General features: G+C 38.5%; 1 protein-coding gene and 1 long non-coding RNA gene across 2 annotated transcripts in view; both read left to right on the top strand.

Moving 5' to 3' along the window:
- Positions 1–19,029, top strand: part of Atg2b (autophagy related 2B) — a 65,844-nt gene that overhangs the window by 32,925 nt on the left and 13,890 nt on the right. The window contains exons 20-35 of the mRNA XM_048362954.1: positions 1,674–1,831; positions 2,218–2,390; positions 2,940–3,090; positions 4,958–5,157; positions 5,316–5,396; positions 7,230–7,336; positions 7,581–7,673; positions 8,967–9,037; positions 9,399–9,475; positions 10,112–10,282; positions 10,491–10,632; positions 13,952–14,154; positions 14,888–15,114; positions 15,973–16,081; positions 17,149–17,343; positions 18,604–18,705. Coding sequence (XP_048218911.1) covers positions 1,674–1,831; positions 2,218–2,390; positions 2,940–3,090; positions 4,958–5,157; positions 5,316–5,396; positions 7,230–7,336; positions 7,581–7,673; positions 8,967–9,037; positions 9,399–9,475; positions 10,112–10,282; positions 10,491–10,632; positions 13,952–14,154; positions 14,888–15,114; positions 15,973–16,081; positions 17,149–17,343; positions 18,604–18,705 — 2,260 coding nt within the window. The remainder of the gene's footprint in view (positions 1–1,673; positions 1,832–2,217; positions 2,391–2,939; positions 3,091–4,957; positions 5,158–5,315; positions 5,397–7,229; positions 7,337–7,580; positions 7,674–8,966; positions 9,038–9,398; positions 9,476–10,111; positions 10,283–10,490; positions 10,633–13,951; positions 14,155–14,887; positions 15,115–15,972; positions 16,082–17,148; positions 17,344–18,603; positions 18,706–19,029) is intronic.
- LOC125363650 lies at positions 12,790–13,786 on the top strand. The gene is made up of 3 exons (XR_007213261.1): positions 12,790–12,995; positions 13,049–13,051; positions 13,740–13,786. It is a non-coding gene; the product is annotated as an uncharacterized LOC125363650 (long non-coding RNA).

The raw sequence follows: 19,029 nt of genomic DNA, 5'->3' as shown, positions 1-19,029 counted from the left end.
AGAAACAGCCACATTTGTGCCAGTATTATGGGATGTAGTTGTCTGTGTGTCTGAGATTTGACATCTTTTTGTTCTATATCCTTGGTATCTTTAACAATGATGTTTTTAGAAAGAGGCATTTGGATAGAGCTTAGAAGCTACTGCAAAGGTCTTGTTTATATTTCTAGGGCTTGAGAAACTCAGGAATTGGTTTGGGAACTGTTTTTTTCACAGGAAGGGGACAGGGCTGCCTCATTGCTGGGCACTTCATCACAGGCTTTACTGTGAGTCTGTGCTTTGACCGTCCTTTCCGGCTGGTCAGCTGTCAGTGCCTGCTATATATGACAGTCACTGATCTACTTAGAGGTAGAAGTGATTAGGCACAAGTCCCTTTCCCAGGGGGACAGGCCTAGCAGTCCAGGAGGGGACAGAAACAAGTACAGTATGGTGTATAAAGTTCTGTGATTGGTTGAAATAGCTATGTGTGAAGGATATGCTATACAAATTTTGAATTTTTCTTAAAAGCAAGAGAATAGGAAAGAGGAGGCAAGAACAGTGTATCTGAGTGGTAACAAGTTCTTTGAAAAGGTAGATAGGAAATGGTGCTATAACTCAAGTAGAGCACTAGTTCCTTGGGCAGAAGAGCTCAGGGATAGTGCCCAGGCCCTGCGTTCAAGCCCTACAACTGGGGGAAAAAAAGTAGGATGCTCTAGGGTCCTAGCTGTGTGGCTTCCTGATCACCAGGGTCATCTTACTCTAGGTAGTTGGTAGGGTTTGTTCTCACTTGCGGTGGCACATTCTTCATTGTCATGCACACTGGGGTTAAAGTTGTACTTTATGTTCAAAGGAGATCTTAAATATCTCTAGAGAAAGAACTGAATTGAGAGCTGGGTATAATGTGAACTCTCATCCCAGCTCTTCCACTAGGTCACTCATTGGCAGCAGCCCCACCACCTAAGCCATGCCTCCAACTCCTCATTCTTATTATTATTATTATTTTTTTTTGGTTGGGTTATGGGGCTTGAACTTGGGGCTTGGACACTGTCCCTTAGTTCCTTTGCTCAAAGCTCGTGCTATACCACTCTGAACTACAGTGCCACTTTCAGTTGTCTGGTTGTTAAATTGGAGATAAGCATCTGCCAGCCTTTCCTGCCCAGGCTGGCTTCAAACCACCATCCTCAGATCTCAGCTTCCTGAGTAGCTAGGATGACAGGCATTGACTCACCAGTGCCTGGCTCTCCCTTCCTCTTCCTGAGGCAGTTTCTTCAGTGGTAAAATGAGGAAAATAATGTCCTGCCATCCCACAGGATTGATGGAAGGGTGCAGTGTAGTTTTAGCCTGCAAAATGATTTCCTGTTTGTAGTCTTTCATTCTGCATGCGTTTTTAGTTTTAATTAGTTTCTGTCTTTAAAGCACATTTTAAGGTACAGTATGAATTTGTACTTTGTTGTGAGGTAATATTAGGCAAGTATCTAGTTCTGTGTATCTGATGTGCAGATTCTTTTTTCACTGACTTAGGTTATAGCCATATTTTTCCATTTAAAGAACATAGTGTGTATTTTTTAAAGTCTTTATAGGGTCTTAATTCTCATTTCACCATTTAAAAATGGTTAAGCAAATCTCTTAAAGGGAAACATTTAGTTTGCACAAAGTTTATAAGTTACACATGTGTTTTTCAACTTTTGTTTTTATAGGATCTTTAATGACTTGCTACTGTGGGAACCAACAGCACCTTCACCAGTGGAGACATTTGAAAATATTTCATATGGCATTGGGCTTTCGGTAGCCAGCCAACTGATTAACACCTTCAACAAAGATAGTTTCAATACATTTAAATCTACAGTTCACTATGGTACTGTATTTTAAATTTATCTTGAATTAAAGTGTCTAATTTCTAAATTAACAAAGTAATAGCTTTTTATTGTAAATTATAAGATGTGCCTTATTGTATTTTCTATTTATATCGATATTTTATAGTTTATTTGATAATTTATGAGAATATTTTACCATTGCTGTCTGTTGAGGATCATTATCATTTGAAAGATAATGTGTACCTTGAAGTGATAATACATATACTGAAGTTTAGGAATAAGGATAAAAATGATACATTTTTATTGTCATTCTATATTTGTAAAAATAAGTGTTATAAACATGTGAAATAGTTTTGTGATAATTTTTAAGTTGCTATTTTATTTTACAGGCTATCAGAACTAAATAATTGCTTATCCCCCCTCATAGATGAAGAAAGTGGGTCTGAAGAAGATACTATGCAGTATTTTTCTACTGTCGATCCCAACTATCGCTCCCGCAGGAAAAAAAAATTAGACTCTCAGAATAAGCACTCTCAGAGTTTTCTCTCAGTTCTTCTGAATATTAATCATGGATTAATGGCTGTGTTCACAGATGTAAGGGTAAGAAGTGTAAATCCAAAGTGTTGTCTCAAAAAGCATCTTGTTTGAAAGAATACATAACTGGATGTTCGCAGGGCAAAGCCAATTCAGTGATGGGGAGGATCTCGGTAGTGCTGTGGCAATGGGAATATGGGAATCTAGTTTCCATTGGGATCACCCAGTAAAACACCTTCCCCTTAGAGAATGCACCAGTTCTGCTGCTGAGGGTCATAGCTGCTAATTTTTCTATTTTTAAGGAGGATAAAGTACTGGGATTTATTTGGCACAGGAAGTTTTGTATAGCATTTATTCAGTTTTTAATACCGCTAATGTGAAGTGGCTCAGCTCTTAACACTGCTTTGATGTAATACAGGACAGTTTACTAAGCTGACTTAAGAAAGAACATTCCACGGGACTTCTTTGCTTTCTTGCATTTAAATAATGACTTTGGGGGCTGGGACTGGTTGTAGAATAGCTGCCTAGTATTTATGAGGCCCAAGGCTCCATCTCTAACACTGAGATTTAAAGAAAAATAAAATAACTTTCTCCCCCCTCTGATCTTTCTATTAGCAAGATACCGGAGACCTCTTGGAAAACAAGCATGGTGAATTCTGGTTAGAATTCAATAGTGGCTCATTATTTTGCGTGACAAAATATGAAGGTTTTGATGACAAGCACTACATTTGCCTTCATTCTAGCAGTTTCAGTCTGTACCACAAAGGTAGGGCAAATGAGAATTTATTCATTTCTTTGACATGTTTACATTTCTTGTTTGATTAAAGTATTGAGAGCAGAACTTGAATATTAGAAACTATTCTCTGGATGAAGGTTCTGATTATACCGTCTAAGTAATAGTTGTAAATTAGAAGTTGGCTTTATGTTCTCTTTTAATAGTAGCTTTTGTTTCTTGGTTTTTGGTTTTCAGTTTTGAGACAGTCTTTCTCAGGAGGCCAAGGGCTGGGATTACAGTCATGCATCATCATATCCAGCTGTTTATAATAGCTTTATTAAGAGATAATTTATGTATCATTCAATTCAGAGTTTTAAAATTTACTTTCAGTGACTTCTATGTTTTACAGAACTTACAGCCATCATCAGAGTAAATCTTTATAACATTTTCATAGCTTCAAGAAGAGACCGTATAATTTATTACCCTACACCCTTCCATTTACTTAGCCCTAAACAACTAATCTGTTTCTGTCTATATTTGCATATTGTGAAAATTTCATATAAATGGAATCATCTGGTTTTTTTTTTTTTGCCAGTCCTGGGCCTTGGACTCAGGGCCTGAGCACTGTCCCTGGCTTCTTCCCGCTCAAGGCTAGCACTCTGCCACTTGAGCCACAGCGCCGCTTCTGGCCGTTTTCTGTATATGTGGTGCTGGGGAATCGAACCTAGGGCCTCGTGTATCCGAGGCAGGCACTCTTGCCACTAGGCCATATCCCCAGCCCGAATCATCTGTTTTTGTTTGATGTATTTTTAACCTATAATAATAGTATTCTATTGTATGGATAAACAACATATAATTGATCTATTTATGGACTAATGGATCTATACATTCTATTTTTTGGGTCAGTCATAAGGCTGGAACTCTGCCTGGGTGCTGTCGCTGAACTTTTTCACTCAATGCTATTTCTCTGCCACTTTGAGTCACAGTACCATTTCCGGTTTTCTGGTGGCTAATTGTAGATATGAGTTTCGTGGACTTTCTTGCCTGGGCTGCCTTTAAACTGTGATTGTCACATCTCAGCCTATTGAGTAGGTAGGACTACAGGTGTGAGCTACCAGTACCTGGATTTTTATTCTTTCTCAAGAAATATTTCCTTTTGGTTTGAGGTGTATAGTTTGCCCTCTATGTTGGTGTCTGTGTGACTCTGTTAGGTAGGGTCTCAATAGGCTAGCCTTGAGCTCAAAAATCTATGTGCCTTTGCCAGCCTTCTGAGTACTGTGATTGATTACAGGTGTACACCAACACCCAGCAAAATTTTTTACTATTTTTTTTAGTAGTTGCTTGAATTACCTTGTGAATAGACATGAGATGCTTGTACATTCTTAATGTTGATGAGATTATTTTCCTAGCATTTTAGAATTAGAGGTTAAAAAATGTTGTACTATTAGTCATACCGATATTAGTGGAATGCCAAGCTGTTTTTTTTTTGTCATCATGCCATCAGTATTACAGTCATAGAAGTGCAGGTTGAACATCTATAATTTGAATCCAAAATCAGAAACATTTTAGCACTGATATGATGCCACTAGTGGAAAATACTTTACTCATGGTCAAAAACATAGGTATACTAAAAATAATCATGAATCACTTTCAGCCTATGCATTTGAAGTGTATGTAATACATAAATGAATTTTGTGTTTAGAATGAATGAGGTTTCCTCTCCAAGATAATGTAACTAGGTACGTGTATTATCATTTCTTTCCACAATCTATAAAGAAAAAAGTCACATGTCCAAAAATACTTCTGGTTCCAAGCATTTGGTAGAAGAGAATAAACCTGTACCTGGATATTTATTACAGTTACAGAACTAATTGCACATGGTCGTTTTGTTAATATTTTCATCTTAATCTGGATCTAGGCATAGTGGATGGAGTGATTCCTCCCACAGAAGCACGATTGCCCTGTTCAACTCGCCCACATTGGTTGGAACCTACTATTTATTCTTCTGAAGAAGATGGCCTCAATAGAACTGCTTCAGATGGGGTTGGAGGAGACAATTTGAATATGCTCTCCATTGCAGTTAAAATATTGTCTGATAAATCAGAGTCCAATACAAAGGTTTGTGTCTTGTACTTTCTGTACTATTCAGTACTTATTGCTGATTTTGTTAGTAGCTAAGGGTATTTGTGTAAAAGACAACACATTTATTTCTTGGAAAAACTTGTGGGATTCTACAGGTGATAAATATAATTCTTGATACTTAGTATTCTGCATAGGAATTTCTCATTGCTGTGGGACTAAAAGGAGCCACTCTCCAGCACCGAATGCTTCCTGCAGGCCTCAGCTGGCATGAGCAGGTAAGAGAGCTGTTATGTATGTATCAATTTATTATAGAATTAATAATAATGTGCATATGGAAAAGTTGGTAAATCATTAATGTTCAGCCTCATAGGTTAAAACAAAAGAATATTATCAATACCCCAGAAAACTTTTTTCTTTAAGAATGTGATTCTGCTAGTACTCTTACTAGTTGAGCCACAGCTCCACATTGTCAGCTAATCATAAATTATTTTTAAAAGTACTTTGAAAATATTCTCATAAAATCATTTAGGAAATATGAAAACATTGGTCTGTCTGGTGGGAGTAGAAGATGGCTAGTGTGAACATTTAACTCACTGCAAGGGAGAGATTTAGTATAACCTGTTTTCTGGAAATGTGAGAGAATAGATGGTCAGAGAACCTGGTTTTCAGACTGAGGTAGACATAAACTAAGGAAAAAAACTTCTTTCTAGAATTAGTTACAACCTGGCATTGGTGGCTCACACCTATAATACTAACTGCTCAGGAGGCTGAGATCTGAGGATCAAATTGGCTCAGAGCCAGCCTGGGCAGGAAAATCCATGAGACTCATCTCCAGTTAGCTACCAGAAATCTGAAAGTGGAACTGTGGCTAAAAATGCTAGAGTGCTAGCTTTGCACAAAAGAGCTCAGGGACAGTGCTCAGGCACCAAATTCAAGCCACAACCGACCCAAAAAACAAAAACCACGAATGAGTTATAAAGCCACTGTTGTTTGGTTCATGCCTGTAATCATAGCTACTCAGAGCTCTGGAACATTGAAGTTTAAAGCCAGCCCAGGCAGAAAAGTCCACTGAGACTCTTATCTCAAGAGGTATGGCTCAAGTGGTAGAATTCCTGCTAAGCAAATGCAAAGGCCATGAATTCAAACCTCGGTATCAGCAAGGAAAAAGCAACAAAGGAAGGAAGGAAGGTTACCTAATAAATCAGATCCTATAACATACTCCAACAATGGGTATTATTTAGAAAACCAGATCTTGGGGTTGGAGGTATGGCTCAGTTGGTACCGTGTTGGCCAGTGAGTGAAAGTATCAGGTACTGAATTTGAGTCCCCAGTCTTGGACCTTAGAAAACAAAAAACAGAATTTTTTTTTTTCTTATGGACTGGGAGAATCAGAGCTGCAGACATGCTAGGCAAATGCCCACCACTGCACTATACATTTACACCTTTCTTTCTTTCTTTCTTTCTTTCTTTCTTTCTTTCTTTCTTTCTTTCTTTCTTTCTTTCTCTTTCTTTTTTTTTTTTTTTTTTACCTTTGTTTTGAGGTGAAGTCTTGTTAACTTTCTCAGGCTGGCTTTGAACTTTGGATCCTCCTGCCCCAGCCCCTGGTCTAGCTAGATTATAGGCTATATTATATAAGCCTGATTATAAACAATAGTGTCTGATAGAAATCAGATTTTTGAAAGTAGTCTTTGTAAATTTTTTTTATTTGTTCCAAGCAAAATAAGGCAATATTAGGTATACTTCTTATTAGTTTCATGAGATAAGATTTTCTAAGGATTCTATAGCATTAAAATTATTGGATGATCCTCTTCATTTCAAAAATTTAATTCAGCAAGTACTTTTAATTTTTGTTGTATACAGACAAGTTATTCCTCAAGAATTTTGGTATACATATATTAGGGAAATGATTCTTCTAGTCAAACAAATTAGCATCTAATTTACTCTTTTTGTATATCTCTGTACATAGTGATTTTTTTCCTTATAACATCATAAATTTCCAATGACATGGTGGTTCTTTCTGTGAGATACTGCTTTACGCTTACTAGGTATATTATAGCAAAACCTTTTTTTCTCCAAAAGCAGGCCATTTTATATTTTTGTGATTATAGATTTTATACTTCTTGAACATTGTTGATGAACCTGTTTTGGGATATAATCCTCCAACTTCATTTACAACTTTTCATGTTCATCTTTGGAGCTGTGCGCTTGATTACAGGTAAGATCACAATGAATCATGCACTAAGCTTTAAACTTACTCATTGTGGTGGTATTTATCTGTAAGCCCACTACTTGGGAGGCTGAGGCAGAACATTGCAAATTTAAGGGCCACCTGGTATATCTAGCAGAAACCCTCCTCTCAAAAAAAAACAAAACCCCAAACAAAAAGGCTCATATGTTTTTTTAAAAGAAAGTTTCTGTTGTGTCATCAAACTGATACTCTTGTTTCTTTTTGCTATTAGGCCTCTTTATTTGCCAATTCGATCTCTTCTTACTGTTGAAACATTCAGCATTTCTAGTAGCGTTGCATTGGATAAATCTTCTTCTACTCTCAGGTACCTGCTACACTTCATTATAAACATAACAGTCTAAAGCTGTTCAAATTAACTGATGCTTACTTAAGTCATTTTATTCATATCTCCAGTTTTTGTTAAAGTCAGCAATATTCTATTAATTATCATGTCCTTTTTTCTAAATTACTCAAGTTTTCTTTCTTGGGTAACATCCTCTGAATTATTTTATCATTTTATTTCACTTTTAGGGAGGAATTTGTCCTTAAAATTCTTTTTTTTTTTTTTTTTTTTTTTTTTGTGGCCAGTCCTGGGCCTTGAACTCAGGGCTTGAGTACTGTCCCTGGCTTCCTTTTGCTCAAGGCTAGCACTCTGCCACTTGAGCCACAGCGCCACTTCTGGCCGTTTTCTATATATGTGGTGCTGGGGAATCGAACCCAGGGCTTCATGTATACGAGGCAAGCACTCTTGCCACTAGGCCATATTCCCAGCCCCTTAAAATTCTTAATTTGCCTTTGGTAAATTAGTCAATAGATAATAATAGTTAATTTGCCCTTGGTTAATTATCTAGTAGTTAAGTTAGTACACTTTATTTTTGTATCTTAAACCTTATCTCCAGTTAATCACAGAAAAAGCTGCAAGTGGTGCTACGTTTCAAGTGGTAGAGTGCTAGCCTTGAGCAAAAGGAGCTTAGAGTTGCCCACCCAGGCCCAGAGTTTAAGTCCTAGGACTGGCAAACAAAAACAAAAACCTCTTGAAATTAGGCATCAATTAAAAAAACAACAAACCTGCCAAACATGTAGAATTAATTTGAGTAAATGATTACTTTTTTTTACACCAGTTGAAGAACAGTGTTTATAGCACTCATAAGCAGTGGCTTTTTAAAACATGTTAGATGGCGTTTATATTGGAAATTGCATGTAATTTTTTATTTTAATTAATTTTTTTTTGTCAGTCATGGGGCTTGAACTCTGGGCCTGGGTGCTACCCCTGAGCTCTTCAGTTCAAGGCTAGTGCTCTACCACTTGAGCCATGGCGCCATTTCCTGCATGCAGTTTTTTAATTTAGAGAATATTTGTTTCTCTAATCAAACCCACATATATACAACCTTGCATATTTAATATAATGCATTAACTCCTATGCTGCATGTGATGTTAATGGTACAGAGGTTTGATCTTAGGTCCTTTTGCTTGCTAGGCAGGCCTGACCTGTGCCACGCCCCCAGCTAGAAACTGTGTATGATTATAATAACGTTTGTATCAGAAGGAATGGTGCACTTAAGTACACAGTGATCACATGGCATATATCCAAAATTTAGTTTTTTGGTTTGTTTTTCAGAATTATCATGGATGAGGCTGCTTTACATCTGTCTGACAAATGTAATACTGTCACAATAAATCTGAATAGAGGTGAGATTTAAACAAATTCTGAAGCAAGTTAATGCTGCTGTATTTTTTGTGTAAACATTTTAAAGTACTTGAACTGAGTATTCAGTATATTTTTGGATACTAGTTTTTCCTTTTGAAATTGTAATAATATCTCATAATTTTAGCCAAGTACATCAAAATACTTGAACTCTACTTAGTGTAAGGTAGTTTCTAGCCAGAATAAACAGAATTTTTGGCTAGAAATTATAGTGAATTTGTGTGTTCTCTTATATTATAGATATTTCACAATACATTTTAAAGAAATGCTAATTTTATTCAGTGTTGGTTGGATAAGCACTTTTAAAAGCTGTATTCCTTTTATTAATTATTTTAAAACTTTTAGATTATGTTCGTGTGATGGACATGGGACTTTTAGAATTAACCATAACTGCCGTGAAGTCGGATTCTGATGGAGAGCAAGTAAGTGATTTAAAAAAAATAGGGGGGAAAAAGCAATTTGAATTTATTTTGGCCAGTCCTAGGGTTAGAACTCAAGGGTTGGGCTTTGTTCCGCTTTTTCACTCCAGGCTAGCACTTTACCACATGAGCCACAGCTCCACTTATGGCTTTTGTTGGAGGTGAGGGTAACTCGTGAACTTTCTTGCCTGGGCTGGCTTTGATTCTATGATCTCAGTCTCTTGGATTGCTAGGATTACAGGATTAAGCCACTGGTACCTAGCTAAATCTTAGTTTTTGAGAGAGACTGTAAAATTGGCTGGGAATGTGGCTTAGTAGTAGAATGCTTGCCTAGCATGAATAAAGCCCTGGGTTTGATTCCTTAGTGCCACATAAACAGAAAAAGCCAGAAGTAGTGCTGGGGCTCAAGTGGTAGAGCACTAGCATTGAGCGCAGAAAAACCAGGGACAGAGCCTATGCCCTGAATTGAAGCCCCAGGACTGGCTTACCTAATTTTGGTCAGAAATTGACAAAGTATTTAAACAAAGTTATAAAATATTTATTCTTATAACAAATGATTATGCATTTTATTGAATGAATACCTACACAAAAACAATTTCTGTCCCTTGTTTAGAAAACATTTTCTTGTGTTCCATTCAGACTGAGCCTCGCTTTGAATTACATTGTTCTAGTGACATTGTCCATGTCAGAACATGCTCGGACTCTTGTGCTGCATTGATGAATCTCATTCAATACATTGCAAGTTATGGTGACTTACAGGCACCTAACAAAGCAGAGATGAAGACAGGAGCCCCTCAGAGAAAGCCCAAGGTACAGTCAGCAGTATTAGTCCCTCTGTCCTTGACATGAGAGTGGTGTGTCTGTGTGTACTGTCTTGACTGTCTTCACCGACACTCATGAGAAACTTGAAAAGTCAGTTCTTTACCTTCTGAATGATTAGTCTGGAAGGGTGATTCCCTTGACATTGTAGAAAATTGAGTAAGTGCTGTTTTTGTTATTGTTTTGTGTTTGGCTGTAGGTAGATTCCAGTGGTCGGTTGTCTTCACGCGGTCCAGTTCTTCCTGAAGCAGATCAACAGATTTTACGAGATCTGATGAGCGATGCTATGGAGGAGATTGACATACAACAAGCTCCTTCATCTGTAAAACCACAGGCTAATGGTAAAACCAGGGATTTTCTCTGTGAGCACTGATGTCATAGAGACGTTTAAGTTTTCTGTATTCTTCTATAAGTAGTAAAGAAAAGGCACATCTGTATTTTGATGGATATGTATTAGCTAATCAGATTATTTTTATTGAACGCTTAGTAGATAAATAACATTGACTACAATGATGTGGGTTACAACAGGGTGAGAGACAAAACTTGTTTTCTGGGAGCTCACAGCCAGAAAACAAAATGGCACTAAATTGATGCTGTCACTTAGAATGATCGAAAAGCAACATAAACACCTTGACTTGTGGTATATACACTCTGAACTGTTTTTGTTTTTGTTTTTGTTTTGTTGTTGTTGTTGTTTTGCCAGTCATGGGCCTTGGACTCAGGGCCTGAGCACTGTCCCTAGCTTCTTTTTGCTCAAGGCTAGCACTCTGCCACTTGAGCCACAGGGCCACTTTTGGCTGTTTTCTATGTATGTGGTGCTGGGGAATTGAACCCAAGCCTTCATGTATAAGAGGCAAGCACTCTTGCCACTAGGCCATATTCCCAGCCCCTGAACTGTTTTTTGTTTTGTTTTGTTTTGTTTTTGTATTTTTCTGTTGATTGTAGAGCTTGAACTCACAGCGGGGCTCCTATCCCTGAGCTCTTTTGCTCAAGACTAGTGCTTGGATTGGCTTTTAAGAGGGGGTAGAAATACATATATTTAATTTTTATTTGCTTGTTTGTTTATTGCCAGTCCTGGGGCTTGAACTCTGGTCCTGAGTGGTATCCCTGAGCTTCTTTTGCTCAAGATGAATGCTCTTCTTCTTGAGCCACAGTGCCACTTTCAGCTTTTTGAAGTAGTTTGTTAAAGAGTCTCACAGTTTCCTGCCCAGGCTGGCTTTGATCTGCGATCCTCAGATCTCAGCCTCCTAAGTATCTGCGATTACAGGCATGAACCACACTTGGCTGTCTACATATTTTGAAACATAGATTTTCAAAATTAGTTTCTCTAAATGGATGGATAAATCTATTTCTATATGTTATGAAATCTTAATTTTTAATATTTTCTGATATTGTAAGAATTTAGCATTAAATGTTGCTTTTATTCTAATTTAAGATACATCTTAACTAAAATTAAACTGGAAGTTCTCCTATGTACTGTGTACTACCTGATTTGTGCTATCTCCTACGCACTACCTCATTCGGGATAAATAGCCATTGTATTTTACATGGAAGGAATATTTAACAACTATTGAGTAGCTTCAGTGGAGAGGATTTCTTTCCTAAGCACTAGACACTTGTGAGGATATATAGGCCTGAAGTGCTGCCACAGAAGAGTTTAAAGTGTTTGTGAGGGGCTGGGAATATGGCCTAGTGGCTAGAGTGCTTGCCTCGTATACATGAGGCCCCTGGGTTCGATTCCTCAGCACCACATACAGAAAATGGCCAGAAGTGGCGCTGTGGCTCAAGTGGCAGAGTGCTAGCCTTGAGCAAAAAAGAAGCCAGAGACAGTGCTCAGGCCCTGAGTTCATGGCCCAGGACTGGCCCCCCCCCCCAAAAAAAAAAATGTTTGTGAGCCTCTCTCCCCCTTTCCCCCCACCCCCATTCCATCTTGGGCCTTGAACTCTATGCCTGGGCACTGTTCCTGAGCTCCTATTGTTCAAGGCTACCACTCTACTACTTGAACCACAGTGTCACTTCCAGATTTTTCCTTCCTCTCACACAAGCAGAGGCTTCTGACAATTTTAGGTGAGGCTTTGCTTAGAGATAATATGTTATAAAGCAAGTACTCTTATCACTGGGCCATATTCCCAGCCCCTTAGAGATAACATGTTTTTCCTCATTTTACATTATTGCACAAGAGGTTTCTTTCAAGATTGAACTCTACAGATACTTTTGGTTTCTTCCAGAAACTTCTTTCACAGGACAGAGATGAAGTTCTGGCCAATCTTAGCCTCCTGAATAGTTAGGATTATTGCCGTGAGGCACTTGCTTCCCACATTAAATTATTGTCCTTTTTTTTTGCCAGTCCTGGGGCTTGAACTCAGTGCTATTCTAGAGTTTCAAGGCTAGTTCTTCACTATTTGAGACACAGTACCACTTCTGGCTTTTTCTGAGTAGTTTATTGGAGATAAGGGTCTCATGGACATTTTCCTGCCCAGGCTGTCTTTGGACTTCACTCCTCAGATTTCAGCCTCCTCAGTAGTTAGGATTATGGTGGCATGAGCCACCAGCGCCCAGAAAATCATTGTCTTTTCATTGGTGGTATTTGATGTATTTCTGCCTCTTGTTTCTGGGTAAGTTACTTGAGCTCTCGAGTCTCAGATTCATAGGGTTATTTGTAAGGTCCACTCCTGGAAGGGCTTCATGCAGATATCCCCCACCTGTATAAGTCTGTGCCCAATACCTGAGTTACCTGGGTAACTGGTGCACCTGGAGGCAGTTACCTCCTTCTCTGAGGGCACATCAGTGAGTGTAGAAGGCATTCCAAAGGGGTTTCCTGCTTAGGGTGTGAGTTGAAGCACCACATTAGAATTGTGGGAGGAAATCAATTTGGTGAGTCAATGAGAACTTACTGATGGAAGCAGTGTCCCCAGCTTTGGAGGCGACCAGGTCCTGGGATTGAGAAGTTCTTTGATGTGATACTACATCTAGAAAGAGCGACAGAGAACCTGTAGATCAGTTTCACTCACTAGAGTGACATGGATGTAGATGTAGAGACCAGCAGTGGTGTTGGTGAAAAGTCTAACGTGGCGTCTTGCAGCAGTTTGGCTCGGGAAAGAGGGCCATCAGGACTGGGGATATTTCTCAGAAAAAAGGAGAAAAACAGAGGGGAATTCTGCCTGTCCTGACTCAAAGCCCTATCCGAGTCACTGTACCAGATGTAAGATTTACCAGAACAGAAATCAGCCCCATGATTCAGGCAGCAAGGAGTTTATTGGGGGGAAAGCAAACTGCCAGCCCATGCAAGATGGAGGTGTGGGGAGACAGAGAGGGGAAGGAAGAAGGGAAAAAGAGAGAAAAGGAAAGAGAGTGGGGACTGTTGAGCCGGATTATATAGGGAAAGGTGGGAGGTATTGCCAGGTGGATTGGATGTACCCTCAGAGAAGAAGAAGGTAACTGCCTCCAGGTTGTGCCAGTTACCTAGGTAACTCAGGTACTGGGTTCAGACTTAAACAGGTGGGGGACATCTGCATGGAGTCTTCTCAGGGGTGGACCTTACATTATTGTAAGGAATATTAAAACATTTACCATAATCGTATCTAACATGCTTTTTAGGTACTTAAATGAAGGATTACTGTTGTCAAAATGTGCCAAAATGTTGCAATCCTTTTTATCTAGGTGTTATGGAAGAAAAGTCTCAGATTCAGGAACCATGTTGTTCAGATCTCTTCCTGTTCCCAGATGAGAGTGGGAATGTGTCACAGGAGCCTGGCCCCACTTACCCCTCCTTCACTCACCACTTGATTAGCGATGCAATGACGGGTGTACCTACTGAAAATGATGACTTTTGCATCCTTTTTGCACCAAAAGCAGCTATCCAGGTGACAATTTCATAACATTAGTGAGACCTTAAAATAATGTTAAAACTTAGATCGACCTGAGGTATCCAGAGAATATTCTTCAGATTTCATTAGCCTCTGAAATGCATTTCAGAATTATTTTGATGCTTTGTAAATTTTCTCACACTTTACTGTTTCCATGACACTCTCTGAGAGATTCGGAGAAGAATGCTCTACATTTGTACAATTTCTCAAGTAGATAATTGAACTGAAATGGTATTGTATGTAGCAAGAGAAATCTAAGGATAGTGAAATTAAAGGATAGTAAGATACCCTACATAGTGGTTAGTCTAAACACTGAGAAAGATAAAATACAGGTGAAGGCTGATAGTCGAGATGCATGCATGCACGCGCGCGCGCGCACACACACACACACGAACACACACACTCAGAGTTGTCCTCTAAGTTGTGTACTAAATTCTGAGAACTTTCTGCTTAAATTTTTTGGTTTGGAATGTAGGATTGATGACTTCCCCGCCATCATCACCCACAGACATACACTGTGTAAACTATTAAAAATCCTCATGGGATGATTTATACAGAACACAGTTTGATTTATGTTAGTATTCTATGTGATGATTCATTTCAGAAATTATTGACCCATTTTATATGTTAGAATTATTTAAAAAGGAATATAATAGACTGAAAAATATTGAGATATGACTAGTGGTTTGTAGTGAGATGAGAGTAAGTGTTGCCTTTTGGTTTATTTTAGGAGAAGGAAGAAGAACCAGTTATAAAAATCATGGTTAATGATGCGATTGTGATAAGAGACAATTATTTTAGTCTGCCCATTAAGAAGACAGATACAAGCAAAGCCCCGTTGCACTTCCCCATTCCTGTAATTCGGTATGTGGTTAAAGAAGTCTCTCTTGTGTGGCACCTTTATGGAGGCAAGGACTTTGGAACAATGCCCCCTTCTTCCCCAGCTAAAAGTTACATGTAAGTTAACTTCTATGCAAGTTTATTTGGTAGGCCAATATACTTACGTAGATACATAGAATTTTTCTTTAGAATTAGTACATTAGTATTAAAAACTGTACAGTATAAATGTCACTTAAAGTTACCCCTTTGTGTATTTCTTTGCATTGTTTATATACTTACTAAAATGTTGATTTATGATTTTTACTTTAAAAGTTTCATATATTTACCATATGTCTCTTGACAAAAATGAGCAAGACCTAATCCTTTTCCTCTCCAAAAGGCAAGAGTCATGTGACTGAGGGAAATGTAGTGAAATGGGTGTGTAGGAGCATTCATGCTCTAAGCAGAGCTCCACAAGTACTTAACAGACACATGCAGTGTTCTGTAATATAAGAGAATTCGGCAGACAGGCATAGTCACAGTGGGAAAATAGTCTTATGGGGGTATAGCACAAAGACTTGTTGGAGCAGTGACATTTGACACAAAAGCTCAGCATTTAAATGTTTCTACTTAATATTTTCTACTTAGTTACTTTAGAACTTGACTAGTTCTTTTTCTGTAGGATTTCTAGAACTTGAGCTCTGACCAAAAAAGATTTCTTAGGCAACAAAAAAGTTATAAAAAGGAGTCATTGCCAACTATGTGCTTTGATAGGGACTTTAGCAGTATAATTAGATTTTCCTGTAGCTCTAAGTATTTAGCAAGCAAATTACTGCAAGGGTAGTAAAAATAAGAAAAGAAAATGTAAGTTTTCAATGTCTCAAAAATATAACTGATGATTTTGATTTATAGCAATGTCTCTTTTTGTCTTACTATTTTTCTTGATGTCACTCATTAAATATCTTTTGAGCAGTCTTTTATCTTTTTCATTTTTAGAAGTCCTCATAGTTCTCCTTCTCACACACCCACAAGGCATGGACGTAATGCAGTATATGGGGGAAAGGGCAGGAACCATGACTTCTTAATGGAAATACAGTTAAGCAAGGTAAGATGGGGCTATAAAAGGAAAAATCTAAAGTTGGTGCATTGTAAACCCTCACCCATGCATGGGTCTTAGACTAGAGAAGTGCAAAGATTTTGTATGAAATTCTTACCTCTATTCTTTTATGTTATAAAATCTCAGAGGGCTGGGGATATAGCCTAGTGGCAAGAGTGCCTGCCTCGGATACACGAGGCCCTAGGTTCGATTCCCCAGCACCACATATACAGAAAACGGCCAGAAGTGGCGCTGTGGCTCAAGTGGCAGAGTGCTAGCCTTGAGCGGGAAGAAGCCAGGGACAGTGCTCAGGCCCTGAGTCCAAGGCCCACGACTGGCCCAAAAAAAAAAAAAAAAAAAATCTCAGACCATTTTTGTTTTTGTTCTCCCAGCCTACCCCTGGAGTACAAGTTCTTAAATTGAGTGAGCTCAGAATCCCTTGCAGGGCTTGCTAAGTATATGCTTTTGGGCCCCTGCCCAGCATTTCTGATTCAAAATATTCAGTTTAAGTGAGTTCCAAGGTGATGCTGATGCTCAAACTACTTTTCTCCCTGTTTTAGACCTGCCTTTGGATATATAATGAGTCCTTTGCGACCATCCAGAGGCAATAGGCCAGGCCACTGCTGACTTTATACACACTGACTTCATTCTGAGCTGTCCTAATACCATATTTTAGAGTAGTTGCCATGGCAATATTGTTGTCATGATGGTTCTGTGTATTTAATTTTATCTTTGTCTCTTTTGGAGCTTGAACTTTTCTCCATTGACTCATTTTCATGCAGTTTCATGGGTTGACATATATATAGTCTTTGTCTTCTAGTTGAGGATTTTGCTTAAAAAGGCTACTGGATTTTGTTAGTGTCAAGTAAGAAATGTTAGCTGAGTTTATTCCTGTAAAAATAGGCTCACCTACAGATATGAATGAGTGGACAAGTGAAAATAAGTGAGAGAATGAATACACAAAGAAATGTCATGTTCCTTTGTTCTTCCAAAGTGGAATTTAAAGTTAAAGAAAGTGATGATTGACATGTTTCAAGTGGATGTAAAGATTCCTCTGTTTTTCCTTGTTTGTTAAGGTGAAATTTCAGCATGAAGTCTACCCCTCATGCAAACCAGAATGTGATTCTAGCCTCTTAGAACACCCAGTCTCTCGGCAGGTATTCATTGTTCAGGATCTTGAAATTCGAGATCGGTTGGCAACATCACAAATGAATAAATTTCTGTACCTGTATTGCAGCAAAGAAATGCCTCGAAAAGCTCATTCCAACATGGTAAGAATTAAACACTCACTTTTTTTTGGTATTTATGTTTTTAGAAGAGTATTTTTACTGTACCAAACTGCAGGAGAATTAGAATGGGAAATGATGAACAATATTTTCTCTGTTTTTATTTGTACCCATCCTGGGCACTGTTCCTGAGCTTGTTTGCCAAGGGTAGCACTCTGCCACTTGAGCCACAGCTCCATTTCTGGTTCTTTTTGGTACTTAATTAAACATAAGAGTCTCATGGACTTTCTTTCCTGGACAGGCTTTGAACCATGATCCTCAGATCTCAGCCTCCTGAGTAGCTAAGATTACATGCATAAGCCTTCAATACTTGGCTAATTTCCTCTTTTTAATACAATAATTTATTTTTTAAAAAATCCTTTTAAATATTGCCAAAGTTTTACATTTAAGAGTCATTTTGCAGCTTGGCATGATGGTGCTTGTCTGCACTCCCCTCCCAGCACTCAGAGGCTGAGGTAGGAGGATCTTGAGTACCAGGTCAGCCTGTGCCAACTAGTGAGACTAGCTCAGAATAACAATAAAAGACCTGGTAGCATGGTGTAAGTGCTTGAGAGCCTGACTGCCAAGCCAAAGATGCTGAATTCAAACCCCAGTACTGCCCCCTCCCAATTAAAAAAAATAATAGTTTGAGTGTTTCATTGGTAGAGTTGTTGCCTAGCAAGCAAACACCTGAGTTAACTCCCATGCTGCCAAAAAAGAATATTTTGTGCATCATTATCACCGTTATTGCCAATATATTGATATCTGAGTGAAAACAGAAATCTAGTGAAAATAATTAGTTACTGAAAGTGTTCTATATTTCTGACACTTTCAAGTTTAGTAAGCTAGAAATGATTAGCTCAGAAATTTGAAGGGTCTTTATAGTAGTTGGAAGAGGGGCCTATGGATTAGCATCAAAGGTTCCACAAATCCTGCAAATACATTAGCGGTTGCAATTTTTTCTCTATAAACAGATTCCCCATCTACATGGGATTCCTGAGGGGGGCTCCTAAGAGGGGAAAGGGGCAAAATACTTCTTGTTTTATACAGTGTCTCATTCTGTAGCACAGACTGGTCTGTAACTTGCTGTGTAGCCCAAGCTAACCTCAAACATTTAATTTCTTTCTGTCTTTATTTTCTGTCCTCCCTCCCTCCCTCCCTTCCTCCCTCCCTTCCTTTTGTCCTTCCCTCCCTTCCTTCTTTGTTTCTGCCTTTCTTTCAAGTAGTAATTATGCCATTGGGGAAAAATGTTTTTCTATCTTACAGTTGACAATTAAAGCATTACATGTGCGACCAGAGTCTGGCAGGTCACCACAGGAATGCTGCTTGAGAGTATCATTAATGCCACTACGCCTCAACATTGACCAGGTTTGTAGTGGGGGATGATGCATGTAAGGATTAGGTACACACTGTACATCCATTGTAAAGGACCTGTCATAAAGTTCTGGTAAATAACACAAATTCACTAGACACTTTAGACCTATTAGACCTATCGTTGTTATTGATGTTATCCCATTTCCTACTCATTTTCTGTATAATAAGCAAAAATATACATACATGCTATTCATTCTCCAGTTTTTAGGGACTTACTCCTAATTCAGATACACATTTTCAGCAACTATTAAGGCACTCCTTATTGTGTTAAGTGACAAAAGGGATGGGATCTAAATCACAGCTTCTAGAAGAAAATTT

The sequence above is a fragment of the Perognathus longimembris genome, chromosome 14 (genome assembly GCF_023159225.1).
Source record: "Perognathus longimembris pacificus isolate PPM17 chromosome 14, ASM2315922v1, whole genome shotgun sequence".
NCBI classification, from domain to species: Eukaryota; Metazoa; Chordata; class Mammalia; order Rodentia; family Heteromyidae; genus Perognathus; species Perognathus longimembris.
Note: the sequence above shows the minus strand (reverse complement) of the source record. Positions and strands in the feature narration are given on the sequence as shown.